Genomic DNA, 19,322 nt, shown 5'->3' on the forward strand with positions numbered 1-19,322 from the left:
CACAAGTACAAGGATGTGTGTGTCTGGATTCTCAATACACTATGGAGAGATTTTTTATGATACAAAAAGGCCACAGCTTGCTGCTACTGCTTATTTATCATCCTCTACAAGTAAATCTCTGCCCTGCTGCTAGTTTCAGAAAAATCTTTATAACCAGTTAAAGCCCTTCATTTTAATCAGGCTAGTTAATCTTATGGATAAAGTGTATTGACTCAGGAAAACCATAGACAAAAACAGCAAAGACAGATCTCTTTAATTTGTCAGCAAGGCAGCGAGCAGTTCATTCTCAGCCCAGTTGTGTGGGACTTTCTTATGGATCCAGTCAAAAGTGATAAACTGGCCTAATTATCTTAGAGAGCTGAGCTTATCAGAAACGGCGGTCCACCACAGCCTGCAGGATCCAGCTTACTGTCATCAGTTCGTGCTGATGCAGCTCACAGAGTTTGTCCACTGGGAGGTGGCAGTAGTTACTAGAAGAAGCTCCGATTATTAGTTTGTTGCAGAGCTCAAAATACTGGAGGGGAGCATGGTTTACTGGGAGCGGAAAAGCAATAAATCCACTGAGTTTAGTAGAGTCCACGCGACGCTGAGCCAAGACATGGACTAAACTGTAAGTTCAGCAGGTTTAATTTGTGTAAAAAACAGACCTCAGGAAAAAGCACTGAATTAAAAAGATAAATATTCTAGGTTTCTAAGACATAAGAAAATGATTGCAAATGGTTTAATTAATGCTAATTTTGTTCAGACCAAAAAATAAAAATAAATGGAGTCACAACACCTTCTAGTGTGAGCTTATTAAAATTATATTAATTAAGAATCAAGATCTGATTTTACAAGCTATTAGCAGACAGGTCCTCAGTCACAATGAGTCCAAAACAAAATCATTAATTTTCACTTTCATTAGTTTTTCATCAATGAAATTTGACTTTTTGACCTCACTGAGTTTCTACTTTTCACATAAATAAGCTCAAAATCAAGACCTTTTTACCTTTTGTTTTGTTTAATAACTTTGCTTTGTTATAAGCCAGAAAATGTATTTTATCATTACGGGACATAAAACTTTAGCGTTGGGTTATTTTGGTAATAAAGTCAGAATTTTCTGCTTTGTGTGAATGCTCTAGTCTTCATTTCGAAATAGGTAGACGTGATATTGATCTATTCCTGTTTAAATGTTCTCCCAGTTTTAATCTTTACATTCATTATTTATTGCCCCTGTTGAAAACAAGGTAAATGCTGCGTACACTTTGTGCAAACATCAAATAAACCTTTTATTCACAGAGTTGCTCATCACTTATTACTGCTGACCCGTTTACATCACATCTACAATCCACTGCTATAAAATGAAAAGAACATATAATTTTATCCATTATAAAACACACGAATGCATATTCAATTTCTTAAAATGGAAAAAAAAAATGTCACCTACATACACATTCCTTCGATAAATGTGGCTTTGCGTCCCAAAAACTCCTCCGCCCAACTTCAGTAGATCACTTGAGAAAGATACGAGCTAATTTGGAAGCAAGTTTCATTTACCGCAAAAAGATTTAATTTAGATTTCCCTCAGGTTCTGATAAGCTCAGCACTCTGCAGACATTTTAAGATGACAGACACTTCTTGCACAGCAATTTTCACTGTGAGCATGCAGACACAAAAAGGGCTCTGACTTTTAAAGTGAGAGTGAGATTTTCTGCTGAGATACCAGCACTGTAGATAAAAACTGACCCTTTGGAGACGCTCTTCAACGTTTCTACCTCTGTATTTGTGTCTTGTCTTATTTATATTAGGCTTATGCAACCTTAACGGTGTTGTGAAAAGCTCTTTCTTGAAAGTAAAATATAAATGTGTGTAATTTTAGCACTTAACCCATCATTAATGCAGTTGCCCTGGGAAATGGGGTGAAGATGTGATGTGCTCTGGTTCAGCTCTCCCCTCTCTGTCACGTACATCCCCTCTGATGGCCTTCTAATCAAAGGAAAAGAAGGTCTACTCCTGACTTATTTAGGTTTCCTGGGGCGAGACACTAAGCTCTACGTCGCCTCAATGTGTTCATTAACTTGTAATTACGTGTTTAATGGGAAGCTGGCTCAAGGTAAAGAACGAAGGGCTTTTGGAATGTGTTCGTGTTTGCATAACGCTTTGGTCTGGAAAAACCTATTGCAATATAAAACTAACTATTCAATTATTGCCGTTTTGTATTTGTTACAATTCTGTGTTATGAAGGGACCCAAATAAAGTGAGAGCACACCCTGTAGTAATTTAGCAAACTAAAATGTCATAAAACACTAAACATGATAATAAACACAAACTAATCAACAAAGTGGGGATGTGACCTGCATTAAGTGGATGAAAACATTTATGAATGTAGCGTCAATAAGTTTTATCTTGGTCAATAAGTTAACACAAGCCATATCTTGATAATAAAACTCCAGTTTAATTTTCAGTTTCTCTACAAAGTGCTCAATACTCACCCTGAGACACTCACCCAGGAACTTACCCAAGTATTTCTAGGACAATAATTTTTTTTTTTTACCACAACAGAGATTATATAAGATGTAAGTGTGATTTTGTAGAAAATGTAGATTTACTCACTTTAAGAAGAAATCATCACATGAGAGACGCATTTGACAAGTAAAAGTCACTTTTGGTTCATCAAGAGCCAAAACCTTTCAGCTTCTGACCCACAAAACAAAAACAAAAGTAACTTATAAATACTATATTTATATCTTCTAAAACTTTGTGGAATACTTTTGACTTTTTGTGCTAATCGTGGTTGTTGCTAATATGAGAAAACTAAGAGTTTAAAGGTTAACTCTAAGATATTAAAATGTTAGAAAATATTGATTTGACTCCAGAGCTTTAGGACAGTAACATCCCTCCTTCACACACAGTGTGACGTTGCCTCTATTTATAAACATTATTGATTAAAGGTTCTAGAACAGTAGTACATATCAAAAACAAAAATAAAAAATCCAAGAATTTGTCTTGGAAATCCATGTTTTTCATTCTGTTTCTCAGTATCTGTGGTTTTCCCAGAGAAAACAGTAAAAAACGCCACAAAAATAAAGTTTGTGCACATCCACACTGATTGTGATAAAACCTGGTGTACAATCTATCCTCGTGACAAATTATATCTAGAACCAGCTGTCTTTTATGCAGCCCAGTTTGATTATCAGAACTGAAACCGATCCTGAAATCACGGATTGGATTTGAAGTTGATGGAGGCCATCCTCTGACAAATTGTACTTTAATTTAATTTAAATTTATAGTAGAGAATATGAGCAATCTCATATGATGCTAAAGAAATATCAATAGTGGTATTATGTCATTATACATAGTACAACTCTGCTCAAATACAGAGATACTGCTGCTAAAGACAGTAATTCTAAAACTGATTAAATAACAGGTAAAAACATTTCACCGTGAAATGTTTTTACCCCCTCTTTGTTTCACTAAAATAAGAAACTAATTTTATTGTGTCATTTCTCACATACACACAAGCTGTCGGCTCTGCTTATCAATAATTAAACACGGTTAATAATGAGCACATAGCTCCTTAAATTACAGTGGCACGGTGCTGATTTTGTCACCAGCTTTAGCAGAACATTTTACAAAGCCCAACACACACAATACACTGTGCTCCCTTGGCTTCTCATTTGACATTCTTATAAAAAAAACAGCTTGATAAAAATAATAATCAGTGTTATTTGTTTTACATCTTTTTTTACAGCGATTAAGAGCTTCTCATAATTGCTGAGCAGCTATTTGCATGTTTCCACTGGTATTTGGATGATTTATCTTTAGTGAGGAGTTCCAACTCAATGAGGTTGAAAGGCCTCCTTGTCATCACCTTAATCTTTACCTCTTGGAAAGCATTGCTATCTTGGCAGATATTTAAATCCAACTATCGAGATTGGATAGGAACCCAAAAATCCTGGCTTGGAGAATCTCTGGACATGTTTTAGTTGAAATGTTTTTATCTAGGATAGCAGGGGCTAGGATACTAGGTGGTTGGTTTAGCGGCAAGTTGCAAAGAGTGATGCAGAAAGAGAAAAGAGGAGAGAGGTAGGATGGTGGTGTCAGTTCTGACAAAAGGCCCAGTCATGATGTGTTCTCACTAGAGAACAAAGAGCTCTGACAGAGTCCCTTGGTCTGCTCTGTTGACTATAAATACACACACACACACACACACACACGCACGCAACTTGACGCACACGAGAATACACCCACAGTGTGCATCATTTTTCAAGCTCTCTCTCCAAAAGAGAACATGAAAGAGAAGAGGAACAGCCACGCTAATTATCTCTGAATCTGAACAAAATGAACAACATCGCATTGTTCAATTGTTCTCTAAATGTAAGGTCCAGTCTTCATCATGACATCCCAGTTGCTGTCATACTTTTTTTTTTTTTATCTCCTTAAGTTACAACAAAGACGGAGCATTTAATGAGCGTGTCATTTTGTCACTATGGATTACACAATGTCAAAATGTGCAGCACAGAGGATGCTTTGGTAGCTGAATGCGGTCCTAATCTCTTCAGATTCTCGTTTTCAAGTTTCATTCACACACTTCCACTTGGCACTGCGTTTCCGTTTCCAGCGGCAACCGCGCGGCACTTCAGGCCTGAGCGGAGGTCCGCAGATTCCTTTCCAGAGAGCTTTAGTCAGAGTCTACGTTCGGGTCGGGATATTCACCCCTCCTCCGCTGCGGCCTTGTGTTGCGCCCCATGAGAGCCTACAGAGAACACAGAGGTGTTCAAGAAAACCCAAACAGAGCTCTGATTGTCACTGCTGAGGGTTTAACACCTCCCTACGGACTCACTCCTAAGCATTTAAGACTGACAGAATGAGCATCCGTCAATGGTGGTTCTGTAAATACGTAGCTGTTTGCACTGTGGACGGGCTTATTCAGATGTTGGAGAGAAATCAGTCAGTTCAGAAACGTTCGAGTCCTCAAGTGTCGTCGTCTTCCTTGTCCTATTCAAATTTGCATGGGAAAGTCATTTACAATCTGTCTGAAGCGGCGTCCTTTGAAACGGGGGTTGACAGCTGTAACAAGTGAGCAGGCTGGTGGGCACCACAGCCTGCTGAGTGATGACTGTTTCTTATTGGCACTTATTGACCAGAATCAAAGCCCTCCTACAGTGTCGCAGCACAACTAACTGGATTACAGACACCATCAGACGGCGCTCCCTCTTCCACCGACCCATCTACCTTATTAAGACCTCAGGGGTGGCGAGATGACCGCTGCGCGACACAGCGGAGGTGCAACGCCAGCAACAAATCAAATGTTTCCAAAAACGGATCACAACAAGCGCGGCGGATGGACTGCTATTGAGAAGAATTTTATTGACTTGCGATATTAAAGTTTGCCTCTAGTTCATAATCTGAGCAAACAACGGGAAAATTAGATCTCGTACCGCACGGCTTAGAGGTTTCCAGTTATCTGTTGTATTTTAATTATATGGCAATTCTTTTTACTCCCTCCCCCCACTTCATCAAATTAGCACCTGCAACGGGAACTGCTCCTAATGACCCTGATTTAATGATGACTGCAGAAAGCAGGAGTTTCAGCTTTCCGCAAACAAATCCATTCCCGCATGCTGAGTAAATGACAGGTGACTGAAACGAATCAAAAACACCGACTGGAAGTGGACGAAGTGACGAGTTCTTCACAGGTGTCGTCTCGTGAAGCTTTCTTTGGCCTAACGGCGCATAGCCAAGGCTGAACCTCAGCTAAAGACCACCGGGGCTTTAGCTTTGGGGTTTCTGTCATGCTTGCTGTTTGGGGTGCACTCAGGTGAAAACAAGACAGAGGCACGATTTGGACATTTACACTTCAAATTACTATGAAGATGTTTATTTCTCATAGATGATTCATAAGCAACTATTTTAGGATATTAGTACTGATCTACGGTGTGAAAAGCGAAAAATTTTCTTCTTCTTCTTCTTCTCAATCAATTAATGTCCCTGAGAAAATTAGAAGATGAAAAGGAATTCACAAATTAACTCCTCCCACCAAGTCATACCAGGAAATCATAAGCTGATCAGAAAATTATTGTGACATCTCAGCAGAATTGATCCGCCAGTTAACGTTTGCTACTTTTGAAGTTTAGAAAATAACGGCCTGTTCTGCCTCTGTCTGAAAATGAAAAAGAGAGGGCATTACAAATCCAAAATACTACATATAACTATGAATATGTTCATAGTCAAATTACTTGTACAATGTAAAAATAGCTAATATTCCAAGCAACAACCAATTTTTTTAGCCTTGGGTTTGATAAATAACAACTGAAATGTAGATCAATTTTAGTCTTCATTCCAATATTTTATTTTGATGCTTTTGTTGACATTTCAGAAAATGTACTTTGTTTGTTTCATGTTTTCATCAAGAAAAGCACATTGAATTATCCGTTGCTGAAACCTGATATACAAATAAACTTTCCTTGCCACATCTACCTGAAAACCATCAGTGATTCAGAGAATGTGTCTTCACAAATGTTGCTTCAGCCTTCGTATAAAAATGCTATGATTGTGAAAAGAACCAGTGCTTTTGCAGCAGAATATTTTTCTCCCGTTTCAAAAACACTTTTCTGGATCATGTCAAGACATTTTGTTTATAATTTTTGGCGTAAATCCTCGAATACAGTGTAGCCGTGGTATGTTTACTCAAGTTCTCACACTTTCAGACTCATACTAGCCGCCCGTGTTCATTTCTTTACCCTCTCCCCCCCTCAGCTTGGACGAACCTCGACCACCGTAAATGGTGCTCCACCAAAGGGTGGCAGAGTTCAGTGGGCGCAGTGGGAGTCATCTCCATCTAATGTTGAGCACACCCTTGGGACTTTGAGAGGCAACAACTCCCTCTGCACCTCTTCACTCCTCCCATTCTCCATCCTCACCCCCCTCCAAACTTCACTAGCTGCCTTTCTCCTGGCCCTTTTGTCAGCGGATTACCGACGGTTTAGAGATGCACAAACCGATCCCTCCCTCCTCTGTTGGAACCACACAGGGGGTTAAGGCCGGAGCACACAGGGGAGACCCCCCACACAATGATCTGAATTACAGAGCCTATTTTGTGCATGTCACTTTGTATCCCCCCCTCTTACATCCCTCTCTGCACCCATTTGCTTTGCTCAGAAATCACCACAGAGAGTTATTCAACAACTGTGGTTTTCCCAGCAGGAAGCAACAGTTTCCTTGCCAAAAATCCAGATTTTCTGAATCCCTGCGAAGACGTACTTCAGACTAACTCTTTTGTCTTTTTGTTCCGTTTAAACACAAAACATGTGACTCCTTGTAATGAATCGCAACGCAAACAGCGAACTACGGGAAGTCCGCCTCCCCACACGGGGACGAAAACCAAGTTCCAGGTGAAACCACGGTTTTTGTATCGAGCTGAACAAACTAAAGCCACAGTCGGTGGCTTTCCTCGGCACAGCGAGGGAACACATGCCATCTCTCCTCTTCTACAGGTCCGTATCCATCTCTCCCTCCTCTGTCTCTGGGACAGCTGCCCAGACATCTTATCTGTCTGTCCTGACCGGTGTTTGGGACCATCGGGGGAGCCTAAGTGGCCCATGAAGGGGGTCTCTGGCATGTTGCCCACTCGGTAATGACAGCAAAGCAGCCAGCAGCTAGCCTAACAGGTCTCTCATGTGGTGCTACAATATTGATATTGTATCAGATTGCAAACGGCTTTGCAGCCTTTTAATGAGAGCCCAGATTGATCAAGCAGCGGTGGCTCTCCCTGGCTGTCCCTGCAGATCTCACCTCCATCTGATCCGTTTCACTGGCCGAGAATGAGCAAAAAAAAAAACCCAACCCAAAATTAAACCCCTTCACACACAGAATCCAAATACAAGAACACAGAAACTGCACAATAAAGCAGAAAATCAAATATTTATATTGTGAATAAAAATGTCAATTTTGCAATTTTTACGGATACTCCTGATTTTATCTTTCAGTCACTATGCAATAAAAGAGTGTCATAAATTTCTCAGCAATTCTGAGAAATAAATAAATAAATGAACAGGCATCCTTTGTTGCAGTCACTATTTCTTGTTGTTGTTGCTAAACCGTCTTAATTAATGTGGTTTTCAAGCGAAAACAAAGCAGGGCTTTCTGCGGACCCGATTAGAAACGAGATTCATCTGATTTCCATAAAATTAGCAGCACAGTTTAGCTCCTCTTCTAATCTTGTTGCAGAAAATGTGTTAACTGAACCCCTCAGAAACCATTCAAATAATAAAAAGATGATAATTGTGATGCCACTTAATTTGGAGTACGAAATTGTAAAGTGGAACAATTTAAAATCCAGTATTAGAAGAAAACAGAGCAACACAGAGCTCAGAGTTTAAACGTTTGCACTGGCCCACCACCAACACAAGCTCTGGCCATTTATCACACGGGGCTCTGCTCTTTTAATATTAAAAAAAACCTGAATCCTGTGTGACTTAAAAAGAGGGAAGTGCAATAAAAACTCTTACAAAAATGCAACTATAAATGTATTTCTCCAGTGAGTAAGAACTAGAAGACAAAACGATGATTCAACATCACCCATTCACAGCTAACAGGAGGCTGAAAGGTTTGGCTGCTTTAGCAAAGCCCATAACTCTAAAGCTAAATAATTACCATCTTGTTCCATGTTGATCTGTTTTGAACAGCAGCTTCTTATTTTTGGTTCTACTTTTTCGTTACTTTTTGACACATAAACAGTTGATTATTTTTGATTCACAGTTTCAAACCAGAAACTTTGTACCCAGTAGTACAAGTAGTAACAGACAAGATATCTCTTCCTACTTGAAGTGACTTGGATACATTACAGACTTTTCAGTTCATGGGAAGACTGCCATTAAAATTGAATCAAAAACACACAAAAAAAAACATGTTCAACAACTAAATCCTACATCCAGGACAAGTATGTTGAACTAAAAGTTGCTCTTAACGTCACAAAAACTAAAACAGAGGTCGTGCTCTCCTAAAAGAACAAAAGAGGTTCATCTTTCCTGCTTTTTTCTCCCCTGTGAGATCAGGTTGCAGAAAAAGGGATGATAAAAGCAAACGGCAAGCAAGCAGCTCATTCTAACACAAGCTGACAACCTTTCAGATGCACACCTGACAAACTCCACTCAGTCGCCAACGAGTCTGTAAGGAAAAATAAAACGCTAGAGTTATTCCTGCAGCTCCTACGTGAAGATGTCAGCCAAGATGAGTGAGGATGTAGTAAGTCCACCAGCCAGCCTCTGTAATGGAGCTTAAACTTTGCGGCCCTTATCTTCTTTTTCACCTGCCTCCACAAGCTGCCATAAAAGCCACAGCAGAGGTCTGACAGACTTGAGTCTCTCCTATTAGCCCTCCATTAGACTCCCGTCAGAAAGGCAGCCAGCCACCCCCCAATGCCCCCACCCCCACCCCTCCATCACCCGCCACTGTTGCGATGCGATCATGACCCCCTTTCAGACCTCGAAACGCCCCCCGCTCCCCTGGATCTGCAGCAGGGAAGTAACAGGACGACGGTAAAAATGAAACCCTGCTCAGACTCGGAGGAGAGGACATTGTGATTGCTTGTCAGTAAAAAGACTATTCCACGGCTGTGCAGGCAATCAGTCACACCGAGATGTGATGTGAAAACCTCAAACGCTGAATGCTGCATTACCACGGGTGGAAGGATATGAACCGTGGTCCTCTTTAAAGCGTTCCAGACGCTCGGGCGACGCCAAAACCCTGCTTGTTTTCCTTACCTCTGCTCCGTTTCGCCTCCTTAAAAATGAATAAACAGGCCTCTGATCAAGTTCATAAACCTTGTGCCGTGCCAGAGCAATTCTCCAGACATGAGTGATTGGCCCCTACCATCGCACATCTTTGACTCCTGTCCCCCCCTGCAACTTTAAACCCTCTTACTGCACCCATCCATCAGCTCAGAGGGAACATAAAGCACCAAACAACGCGGAGATACAGCCAGCTTTTCAACCATGAAGGGATTAATGGGGACCTATATCCATTTACTGTGGATTGCAGGGAGCATGAAAGGTCAATCAGATTCATGAGAAAACGCTGTGGATGAATGTCTGCATTTAATGAACGCTGCGGAGAGCCAAGACCACTGTTACAATCTCCTGTGTGGAGCAGCAAAGCAATGAAAATTAAAGCCGCACAGCGGCGTCATGCAGCAAGCGCCACTTCGGCCTACTGGCCACCGCGGGGGTTCCAGCCACCGCAGAAGCTCTCGCACAGTTTCCAGAGCCTGCGCCCGCTCACCCGTTGTGTTCGGCAGCGCTCTCCGATACGCACAAAAAATCTGCTGCAGATCGGTCGAATAGTCAAAGTTTGACACTTAGCCACGCCCACATGCTTTGATGTACGAGAATTCCTTTGCTAACTTTTGGCCTTTGATGTATCAAGTGTGTGCCGAGTGATTTTGAAGACTCTATATCAGGGGTCTCAAACTCAATTTCCCTGGGGGCCGATGGAGGTAGAGTCTGGGTGAGGCTGGGCCGCATCGGGTTTTCCACAAGAAAAGCTCTTACAAAAACATTCCAATGTTATCAAATGTCTTTATTTTTATTTTTTAAACACAAAATAATAAATAAATAAATTAACAATTCATAAGAAAAAAAATTAATCAGTAATAAATAAATAAAATATAATAATAACACAGCAGCTATAGAAGACTAGATAAATGTAATTATTATAATTCAGATTCAAATGGCTGTATTAACAGTTCTTTAACCTTTAACTTTCTGAACATGAATGGAACATTGAACATAAACTGTTATGAATATAACAGTTTATAAACTGTTTCTTCTGCCTACTTCTTACTGCTAGAGGTCTGGCAGCGCTTCCTCTCGCATAGCCGAGCCACATTTGGCTTAAGGGAGGAGGCAGTTGAGACCCTAAGTAGAGCTTGAAGATGCTCGTCAGTAAGTCTGGACCTGTACTTGGACTTATTGAAGTTCAAGGTAGAGAAGAGCTTTTCGCACAAGTATGTGCTCCCAAAAAGACACATGGTCCGCTTGAACATTTGGGAAAGCTCAGGGAAGCTGGGTGGCAATTCTCTCAAAAATTGCCCAAGCTTGTCTGCTTTTCCACTCACCTCCCTGAACTTGGCTTTGAGTTCAGAGAGGCACTGCGGGTCAATGAGCTCCATTTGAAGTACTGTAATTGGTAAGTTAGTTCAGCTCCGCACACAACACTGAAAAGTGCCAATCATATCAAACTCGCGTGTTGGCATAGTTACTTTGAAAAAGTAACTTTAATCGAACTACTGATTACTCCTTGAAAAAGTAACTTAGTTAGATTACTGACTACTTGATTTGGAAAGTAACTAAGTTACACTAAAAGTAACTTTTTAGTTACTTTCAGCAGCTGCTAACAACAACGCTCCGCCTCCTGTGAAAATCACATTGAGCTTTGCCAATACTTAATTGTAAGCTATTTTATAATGGTAACATCAACAATGTGTCTCCACTGATAAGGTTGAACTGAAGAGGAGATTGTAGAAAAATAAAAAACGTGAGTAGTTTGTGTGGTCCACTGTTGTCTGGAAAACTCTAAGAAGGATTTTAAACCCCCCCTCCCCCAGCCTCCAGGTTCTGCGTTACGGCCCTGCATTTGGTGTCACTGCGCACAGATCTCCTCCTGCAGCTCACAGCTCAGATGGCTGCACAGATTTGCGACACTTATCTTAGTATTAATAATTAGAATTAAGTTGCCATTATAATTATTGGAAACTACGGACACGTTCATTCGTGGCTGTTTTCACGTTTATTGCGCTGTTTAAATTAGTCTCGATATTTGTAGTTTTCTGGAGCGCAACGCGAAGCTCGACGTCATTCAGAGGTAATACATTAACTTGATATTAACAAAGACACAGCGGGACGGATCATCTGAGAAATGATGAACAGGAGAGACTGACTAAAACTACCTTAATGACGGACAAATTCTGGGATTTATTATGAGTCTCTGCTTATTTCAAAGCCCAAATGAGCAACTTCACGTTCAAAAACGAGCCCAAAAAGCGCAACCCGCCACTCATTAAATCGGCAAGCGACTTTAAAAAATGAAGCCCAAAGCCGCTTATAATAATCGGACTTGGCGGCAGAATCTCAAAATAGTTCCAGTTTTTCCACCAACAAAATGCGCATCTCCCTCCATTGTTTACATTTCTGTCGCATAGAGACGTCGGTCACTCGACAAGACGAGTAGAGGAAATACGATTAAATAACAAAAGAAGATAGTAACGCAAAAATGATTTTGATAAGTAACTGTAGTCTGACTACTGGATTTGAAATAGCAACACGTTAGATTACTCGTTACGGAAAAAAGTGGTCCGACGTCAGTAACGCATTACAAATTAACGCGTTACTGACATCACTGCTCGCGGGCCACACTAACATTAAACTTTCATATTAAGGTGGGGGCCACAAACTATCGTCCCGAGGGCCGCAGTTGGCCCGCGGGCCGCGAGTCTGAGACCCCTGCTCTATATGGAAAACCTGTGGAGGGGTTCGGTCAGATGCAAAGCCTGTAAACATCAAAAATTGGGTCAAAATTGGAACTTCAATCCAAAATGGCCGACTTCCTGTTGGGTTTAGAGCATAGCTCCAAGAGACTTTTAAAATATGGTCTCCAAGAGACCATAAAATATTAATAAAAATAAATTAAATAATAATAATAAAAAGGTTTGGAAAAAAACCTTCTCCTAAAACATTATGTAATTAATAATAAATGTTTCTGCAGTTTTGAAATGAATGATTCAGTGGGAACTCAATTTATCCATCAGTTGGATTCAGCTGAATCCTCATCGGTAACATTTGAGCTACGCAAAGATGATCGCTTTTTATTGTCCATAAGATTTTTTTAAACTATTACCGAAGTGTTTAATAGGTCTCTTCATCTCACTTACATTTTCTGTTCCTTTTCATGGCTCATAAATAGTTTCCATAAGAACAATGTCCTCAGTGGTTCCCAAAGGTTTTCTGGCCCCCCCCCATGGATTACAATAAAATCCCCCCCAAAGAAAAAAAATAAAAAAATCAACTGTGCACACACGTCGTTCAACCAGACAAACTTGTACACATATTTTATCTACCTAAATTATGAGCGCTTCACCGGCTGTGGTCTGAACGCGCAGCCTCACAACTTCCTGCTTTTCCGCATCTGGAGGTGAAATCTGTGCTGGAGTTCAGAGTGGGGTTAACTTGACAGAGTCTGCAGACATTGTGTCTGAGCCAGATCCAACCCGACTGATTAACGTTTAGCAGGTTTAGCAGCATGTACACGAAGTCGATTGATATTGCTACCGTAAAGCCTAGCCAGCCGCCGCCATTTCTCTTCTGACTGCCACAATCTTCTCCGTCTCTTCTCCGCTCTCTACACCAGCACACTGAGTGCGCTACGTCTTCTACTACGCTGTTGATTGGTTAGAACTCTGCTGCCACCTGGTGACTGGAGGATGTCTGACCGGAGGAAGAACATAATTACAAATGTTCATTATTCTGACAGTGACAACAGTCTGACATCGGTGGAGACGGTGGCAGGCGATCGGTCACCGGTTCGAATCCCGCTTGTTACGCAATTTATTGCCCATGGGCTACAAGGGCTGATGGTGCAATAAAGCAACCTCACTTCTGTCAGACTGTAGTTATGAATCAAATATGAAAAAAGGTAAGAAATAAAATGCCTAAAGCATTGCAGTGGGATATTTTCCTGTAATTTAAGTTGAATGTGTGTTTTTTGTTAATGCTAGTTTTACACTTTACCTTTATTAGCTTGTGATTAATATATCATACAGGGAATTTTTATTTAAACAAAAAACATAAAAGTAATTTGAAAGGCAAATAACTACAATGGCAACAACACAACTAGCTGTGTAATAGTACACCATCTGTATGGCTTTCACCTGTGACATGTAACCTACGGTTCTGAACAAAGACTTTCAGTTTTTTGAGGAGCGTGTTTGCATACGTCACATAAAAATTTTAGGTCTTTTCCCCCCGTCTGTTTACCTAAGTTGGTTCGTCTATTTGTCCATTCTTGAGTTAATGAATGGTTTGTTTGTGAAAAATGTCCCCGTCGTGCTTTGAATATGTAAATTGTGAAACGGGAAAGTTCAGCTTTAGTTCAGAAATCCACGATACACACGGCTACTTGCGACAGTTCTCAGCAGAGGATCAAGAGAAGAGCATCAATTCACAGAGGGACAGAAAGGAAACGGATGCAAGTTTCAGCTCCCTGAAGTTAATGTTGCTAATTCTTAGATATCGTGTTTTAAATTTTAATATCATGTCAGCGATCTTTCATTTGAAAATCGTGTTTTTTCCTGTCTGTCTTGGTCTCTCTGCTCTCATTGTTTCTCTGTCCGGTGGACGGAGAGCTGCAGATATTCAGTGTTTAAATGTTCTTCACCCAACAGAGACAAACTGCTGGAGGAAAATCATTCATCTGACAGCAAAGATGCAGTGGAGTCTGATTCTGCTCTTCCTGATGGGTGAGTTGATCTGAAACACAACTAGACTCTCTGGTTTCTGTCACATTACATATTCTACTTCATCACAAAAAAATAAAAATAGATTGAGAACACTCAATCAAAAGAAAAGCCTTTTTGAAACAAGTTATTCTACAAACCCTGGCGGATATGTTATTTTTTAGTAACACATGCAGAATTACATTTTATGTTCTCAGCTCAGTGTTGTTTCATGGACTGTCAGCTCTATGAGTATCTCTACATTAATCAGAATAAGAACTGGACTGAAGCTCAGCAGTACTGCAGAGAGAATCACACTGACCTGGCCACAGTGACCAACATGAAGGACATGGAGAGACTCAACATCTCAGCTGGAGGTCAGAGGGCAGCTTGGATTGGTCTGATCAGTAAACCAGAATTTACCAGAACATGGTACTGGTCTCTGTCTGGAGTGGAGTTCAATCAAAGTGAGACAAACTGGAACCAAGAAGAACCAAATGATGGAGGAACTCAAGATTACGAGAACTGTGTGGCTGTGGATAAAAATCTCAAATGGCTAGATTACGGTTGCCAGTGGCCTCAATATTTCCTCTGCTATGATGGTGAGTATTAAGAAAAAAGTAAAAAGAAAATTAAGATAAAAGTATCTTGATAAAATATTTCACAAAAAAAGAAAATGAAAGTCTTTACTCTCAAAAAGCAGAAATTGTTGTTTTCAATGCATCTGCCAGTAAACCTGATTTTGTGTTTATTTTAACAACAGTTATAACAGATTTAAACTTTCTGTTCACTCCACAGAAACTGATCCAACCCATAAATATCAGCTGATTAAAGAGATGAAGACCTGGCAGAAAGCTCAGAGTTACTGCAGAGAGAAACACACAGACCTGATCAGTGGAACGAAGCAACTAAAGGATGAAGAAGTGAAGACAGTGATGAACTTTGGTTTCCAATACCTATATATTGGTCTGTTCAGAGACACCTGGAGGTGGTCAGATGGAAGCAGTTTCTCTGTCAGACACTGGAATAATGAATTAAACAATCCAAAATCTGTCAGAGATCTTTGTGCCATGATTGATGATGGAGGCAGATGGAAGAATGAGAGCTGTACTGAAAGAAATCCCTTCATCTGTTATGATGGTGAGTTCTTGTTGCAATAAGACAAAGTATTTAAATCTAACCAAATATGTAGGAAGAAATAAAAGAGCTTCATTATACTGCTGAAGTCTTTCTGTCATATAAATACTAAATCTATTAAAAGAAATTGTTACATTTACACATAAATTGAATAAAACATGTAGAAATATTAAACTTTTTGGACTTTTTAAATTGTTCCAGGCTCTGCGTCTTGACATAATTGAAGATCCTGTTATGATTTATTGTGTTTATTGCTTCTTGATATAGATAAATTTATCCTGATCAAAGAGAAGATGAACTGGGAGGACGCCTTGTACTACTGCAGAGAGAACCACCATGACCTGGTCACCATCACCAACATGGATGATCAGAGATGGATCCAGGAGAAAGTCCAGAACGCATCGACTAGTTATGTCTGGACGGGTCTGCGCTACACCTGCACTCTAGATTTGTGGTTCTGGGTCAGTGATGAGGTGGTCAGCTATAAGAACTGGGCCGAAGGTGAACCGGTGGACAAATGTGACATGTCTGGAGCCATGGAGACGGGAGGAAAACATCAGTGGAGGAAGAAAAACGATCTTGAGGAATTTAATTTCATTTGTTCTAAAAAGTAAAATCCACTGTGTTCTTTTTTTTTTTTCTTTCATTGTAACTGAACTTTTTACAGAAATCTTGATGTTGCTTTTGGTTTTCTTGTGGTTTTAGTAACATTTTCGTCACATATTATTTTACTGCATATGAGATTATGTTTTGTTCTGTGGATTTACTGCAAGGACATACTTTATATTATTTGTAGCCAAAATTAGTAAATCTTTTTACTCTATCCCACAAAACACAATTAGTAAAAATACAGAAATATCTAATAATTTATATTTACAGAATTATTATATATGAACATGGCCTATGTGTGACAAATGCATCGTTCTGTATTTAATAATATAATGTTCTTGGTCTGTTGGAGAATTTATGTTTATCTGAACAGCTAAATTCATGCTGATTCTTCTCACTTATGTTAATATTAGCAGTATTGTGTTTTCAGCAGCGCTCCCTGCAGAACTAAAAATCTTGTGCAGATCGACAGATGTAGCAAAGAGATATTGCTGACGGTTTAACCTAGGGGGCGCAACGGAGTCAAATTACATCTGGGGCTCTTTAGAGGTGAACACAGGTCTTACATTTTGAGTTTGGTGCCAATCGGATCATCCATGTGTCATTTAAAGACAATCGTATGAATATGGCGAGGGTCTGATATTTGCTATTTGGCCACGCCCACACGGTTCAGCCAGCATTGACAGAGTTCATTATATTAACATTTATATTAGTTTGCACATGATTAAACACATATAAATAGCATGGCTTAGGGCTGATCATTTCAAATATTCTAGGGCGCGCTGTAGAGAAATTAGGCCACGCCCACCAAATTTCGTTATGGATTCCTGTTGGGGGTTAGATAAGGATCTATCCTAGTGAGTTTGGAGAAGCTCGGCCCAAAACTGTGGAATTCAGAGCCAAACGTATGACAGCGGCGTTAGAGGTCACTTCGCCACGCCGCCACGCCCACCTGCTCCATGGAAGCCGGTCAGGGCTGGAATACACAACACACCAACATGTCTTCTGTCTCTGGACACAGTTTCATGTTGATTAGGTCAAAGGGGTAACATAGCGACCAATCAGAGTAAAACATGACACTTCCTGTTCTCAGTGGGCGTGGCTTAAGTGATGCAATTCGCATCGCTTTGCTGCTCAGGCCTAATAAATGGGCGGTGAAGCCGATTCATGATGCGAAACGACCAGTAAATCCACAGGATAAGCAGACAGCAGAGTGTCTTGATCTCGGGGAGAAGGACGCCGCTTCACTGCCATCATTCGGTCACGTCATGTTTTAGGAGACCGTTAGGAAGGTAGGCCAACCGGGAGCTACTCCACCTTTCCCTCGATATGTCACTTGACGTGTGATCTCATGATATCTGATGATGTTACGATTCCATTTCATGTATGATTATATCTGATATTGATATTTTTAATTTATCGAGCTGCATTCTGCCAGCCTGCAAACTGTCATTACTGTTCTGTTCTCAGTGTAGTCGGCTTTGGTTGTTTTTAATTTGCTCCATAAATAAACTTTGAGTTGGCTTGGGGTCAACATTAATGCATGTGCTTAATCTAAAATGTTTAATGCATTAATATTACATAATGCAGGTTAATTGCATCACCTATTTTGACCTACAGGACAATCTCCTGCAGAGGAGATACACGGTCAGGTACTATGGAAGGCCATAAGGGACACAAATAGCCACTTTTGCTAGAGGTAAGGTGAAAAAGCTGTGCACAAAACTGTGGTTTATGACTTAGAATGACATAAACTATGCCAGTAACCCCATCCATATGCGACTTTTTATGCCATTGTAAGACTATAAGAATTGCAAACGTGTAAAAAGATGAGTGAGGCGAGTCAGACTGGTGTGCTTAGTAGCAAATTTCAACTTAAAAACCTCTGCAACAGAGGTTTTTTTAAAACCAGTCTAGCTACTTACAGCAGCGCTGAATTACCTTCCCACCGAAGCATAACCGGTTTACAGTTCAAATTAAGTTTGAAACAAAGTGGCTTAAGACTGAAATAGTTAGAGACAATAAGACATTTTCTTAAACATATTTTGAACACGTATTTTTCATGACCACAGCAGTGGAGTGTGATTAATCTGATTACACGTTTTAAAAATAATACATATGAGCATTGGAAATTAGTTAAATTAGTTGAGAGAGAAAAAAGGTCATTTTGAGGAAATTTAAAGAATGCTTCTTTCAGACCCCCACTCCCCATTAGACTGCTCAAGTTAGATGAGCAGTTATGCAAGTGCACGTAAAGGATCGCTTTCACACACGCACATTTTCGTCACAGCCCGGTGCTTCCTTACAAACAGAGAGCCGACTTCCCAGCTCGCTGATGGAAGCCGACACACAGCAGAAGAATGAGCCGCCGCCGTGTCGTCACCATAAAGCCTGGCTGAAGTGCCGAGCGGCCTCACAATGTGTGGCGCGCAGGTTGGCACACTCACAGGGGTCTTTATTGGGGTGCCGTCCTAAGCTCCAGGCAGCGTGCCCGGTGTTGACAAAGCCTAGTATCGCCTGCTGTCAGCCCATTCTGTGTGCGCCTGGCGGAAAGAATCAATTAGGCCTAGCTCACAACAGAGCACTTTAATATTTGACTTTTAATCGGCGGGCAGTCGGCAGGATGGGATCATGAAAGCAGGGCTGGCAGAGTCCGTTTTACTGATGTGGAAAATGAGGGTCAGAAAAACGCTCCGGGGTCGACGGGGGTGCATATCGCGTACCCCATTCGACGGCTTTCATGATCGTAAAAAAGTCCCTCGAGATGTGAAAGGAAAATAAACTTTTATCGCTCACAAGATACTAAAAGCTTTACGTAACCCGCTGCAAGGAGCAGGGAAGGGGTGTCACACGTTTGTGCAGACAGAAGCGCGTCGCTCTGCAGAGGACAGTGGCTTGAGAGACGAGAGCTGAGCTGAACTCTGAAGACTCGGGTGTTTAATCCCAGACTGCTGAAGGCCCTGCGTGCCAACAAAAGGATGAGGCAGAGAGAGAGGCAGCGAGGTGAACACTGTCCTCACAAAGAGGGGGGTTTTGAAGTGGAGATCAGTCCTCAAAGAGAATATCTTACCAAAGGCCCGTCATTTACCTGTCAGCTCCTGCCAGTGTC

General features: G+C 40.8%; 2 protein-coding genes across 7 annotated transcripts in view; one reads left to right on the plus strand and one right to left on the minus strand.

Moving 5' to 3' along the window:
- sulf2a (sulfatase 2a) overlaps positions 1–19,322 on the minus strand; it is a 72,693-nt gene that overhangs the window by 25,954 nt on the left and 27,417 nt on the right. The window lies entirely within an intron of this gene.
- LOC122833895 (C-type mannose receptor 2-like) lies at positions 14,148–17,753 on the plus strand. Of its 2 annotated transcripts, XM_044121870.1 has the most exons (5): positions 14,148–14,220; positions 14,417–14,491; positions 14,686–15,069; positions 15,266–15,607; positions 15,872–17,753. In XM_044121870.1, exons 2-5 carry the CDS (start codon positions 14,458–14,460, stop codon positions 16,216–16,218), a joined length of 1,107 nt encoding a protein of 368 aa, XP_043977805.1. In that variant the 5' UTR covers positions 14,148–14,220; positions 14,417–14,457; the 3' UTR covers positions 16,219–17,753. The 2 variants fall into 2 exon arrangements, with proteins under 2 accessions (XP_043977805.1, XP_043977806.1); XM_044121871.1 differs by having other exon boundaries at positions 14,176–14,491; positions 14,739–15,069; positions 15,872–17,737.

The sequence above is a fragment of the Gambusia affinis genome, linkage group LG07 (genome assembly GCF_019740435.1).
Source record: "Gambusia affinis linkage group LG07, SWU_Gaff_1.0, whole genome shotgun sequence".
NCBI classification, from domain to species: domain Eukaryota; kingdom Metazoa; phylum Chordata; class Actinopteri; order Cyprinodontiformes; family Poeciliidae; genus Gambusia; species Gambusia affinis.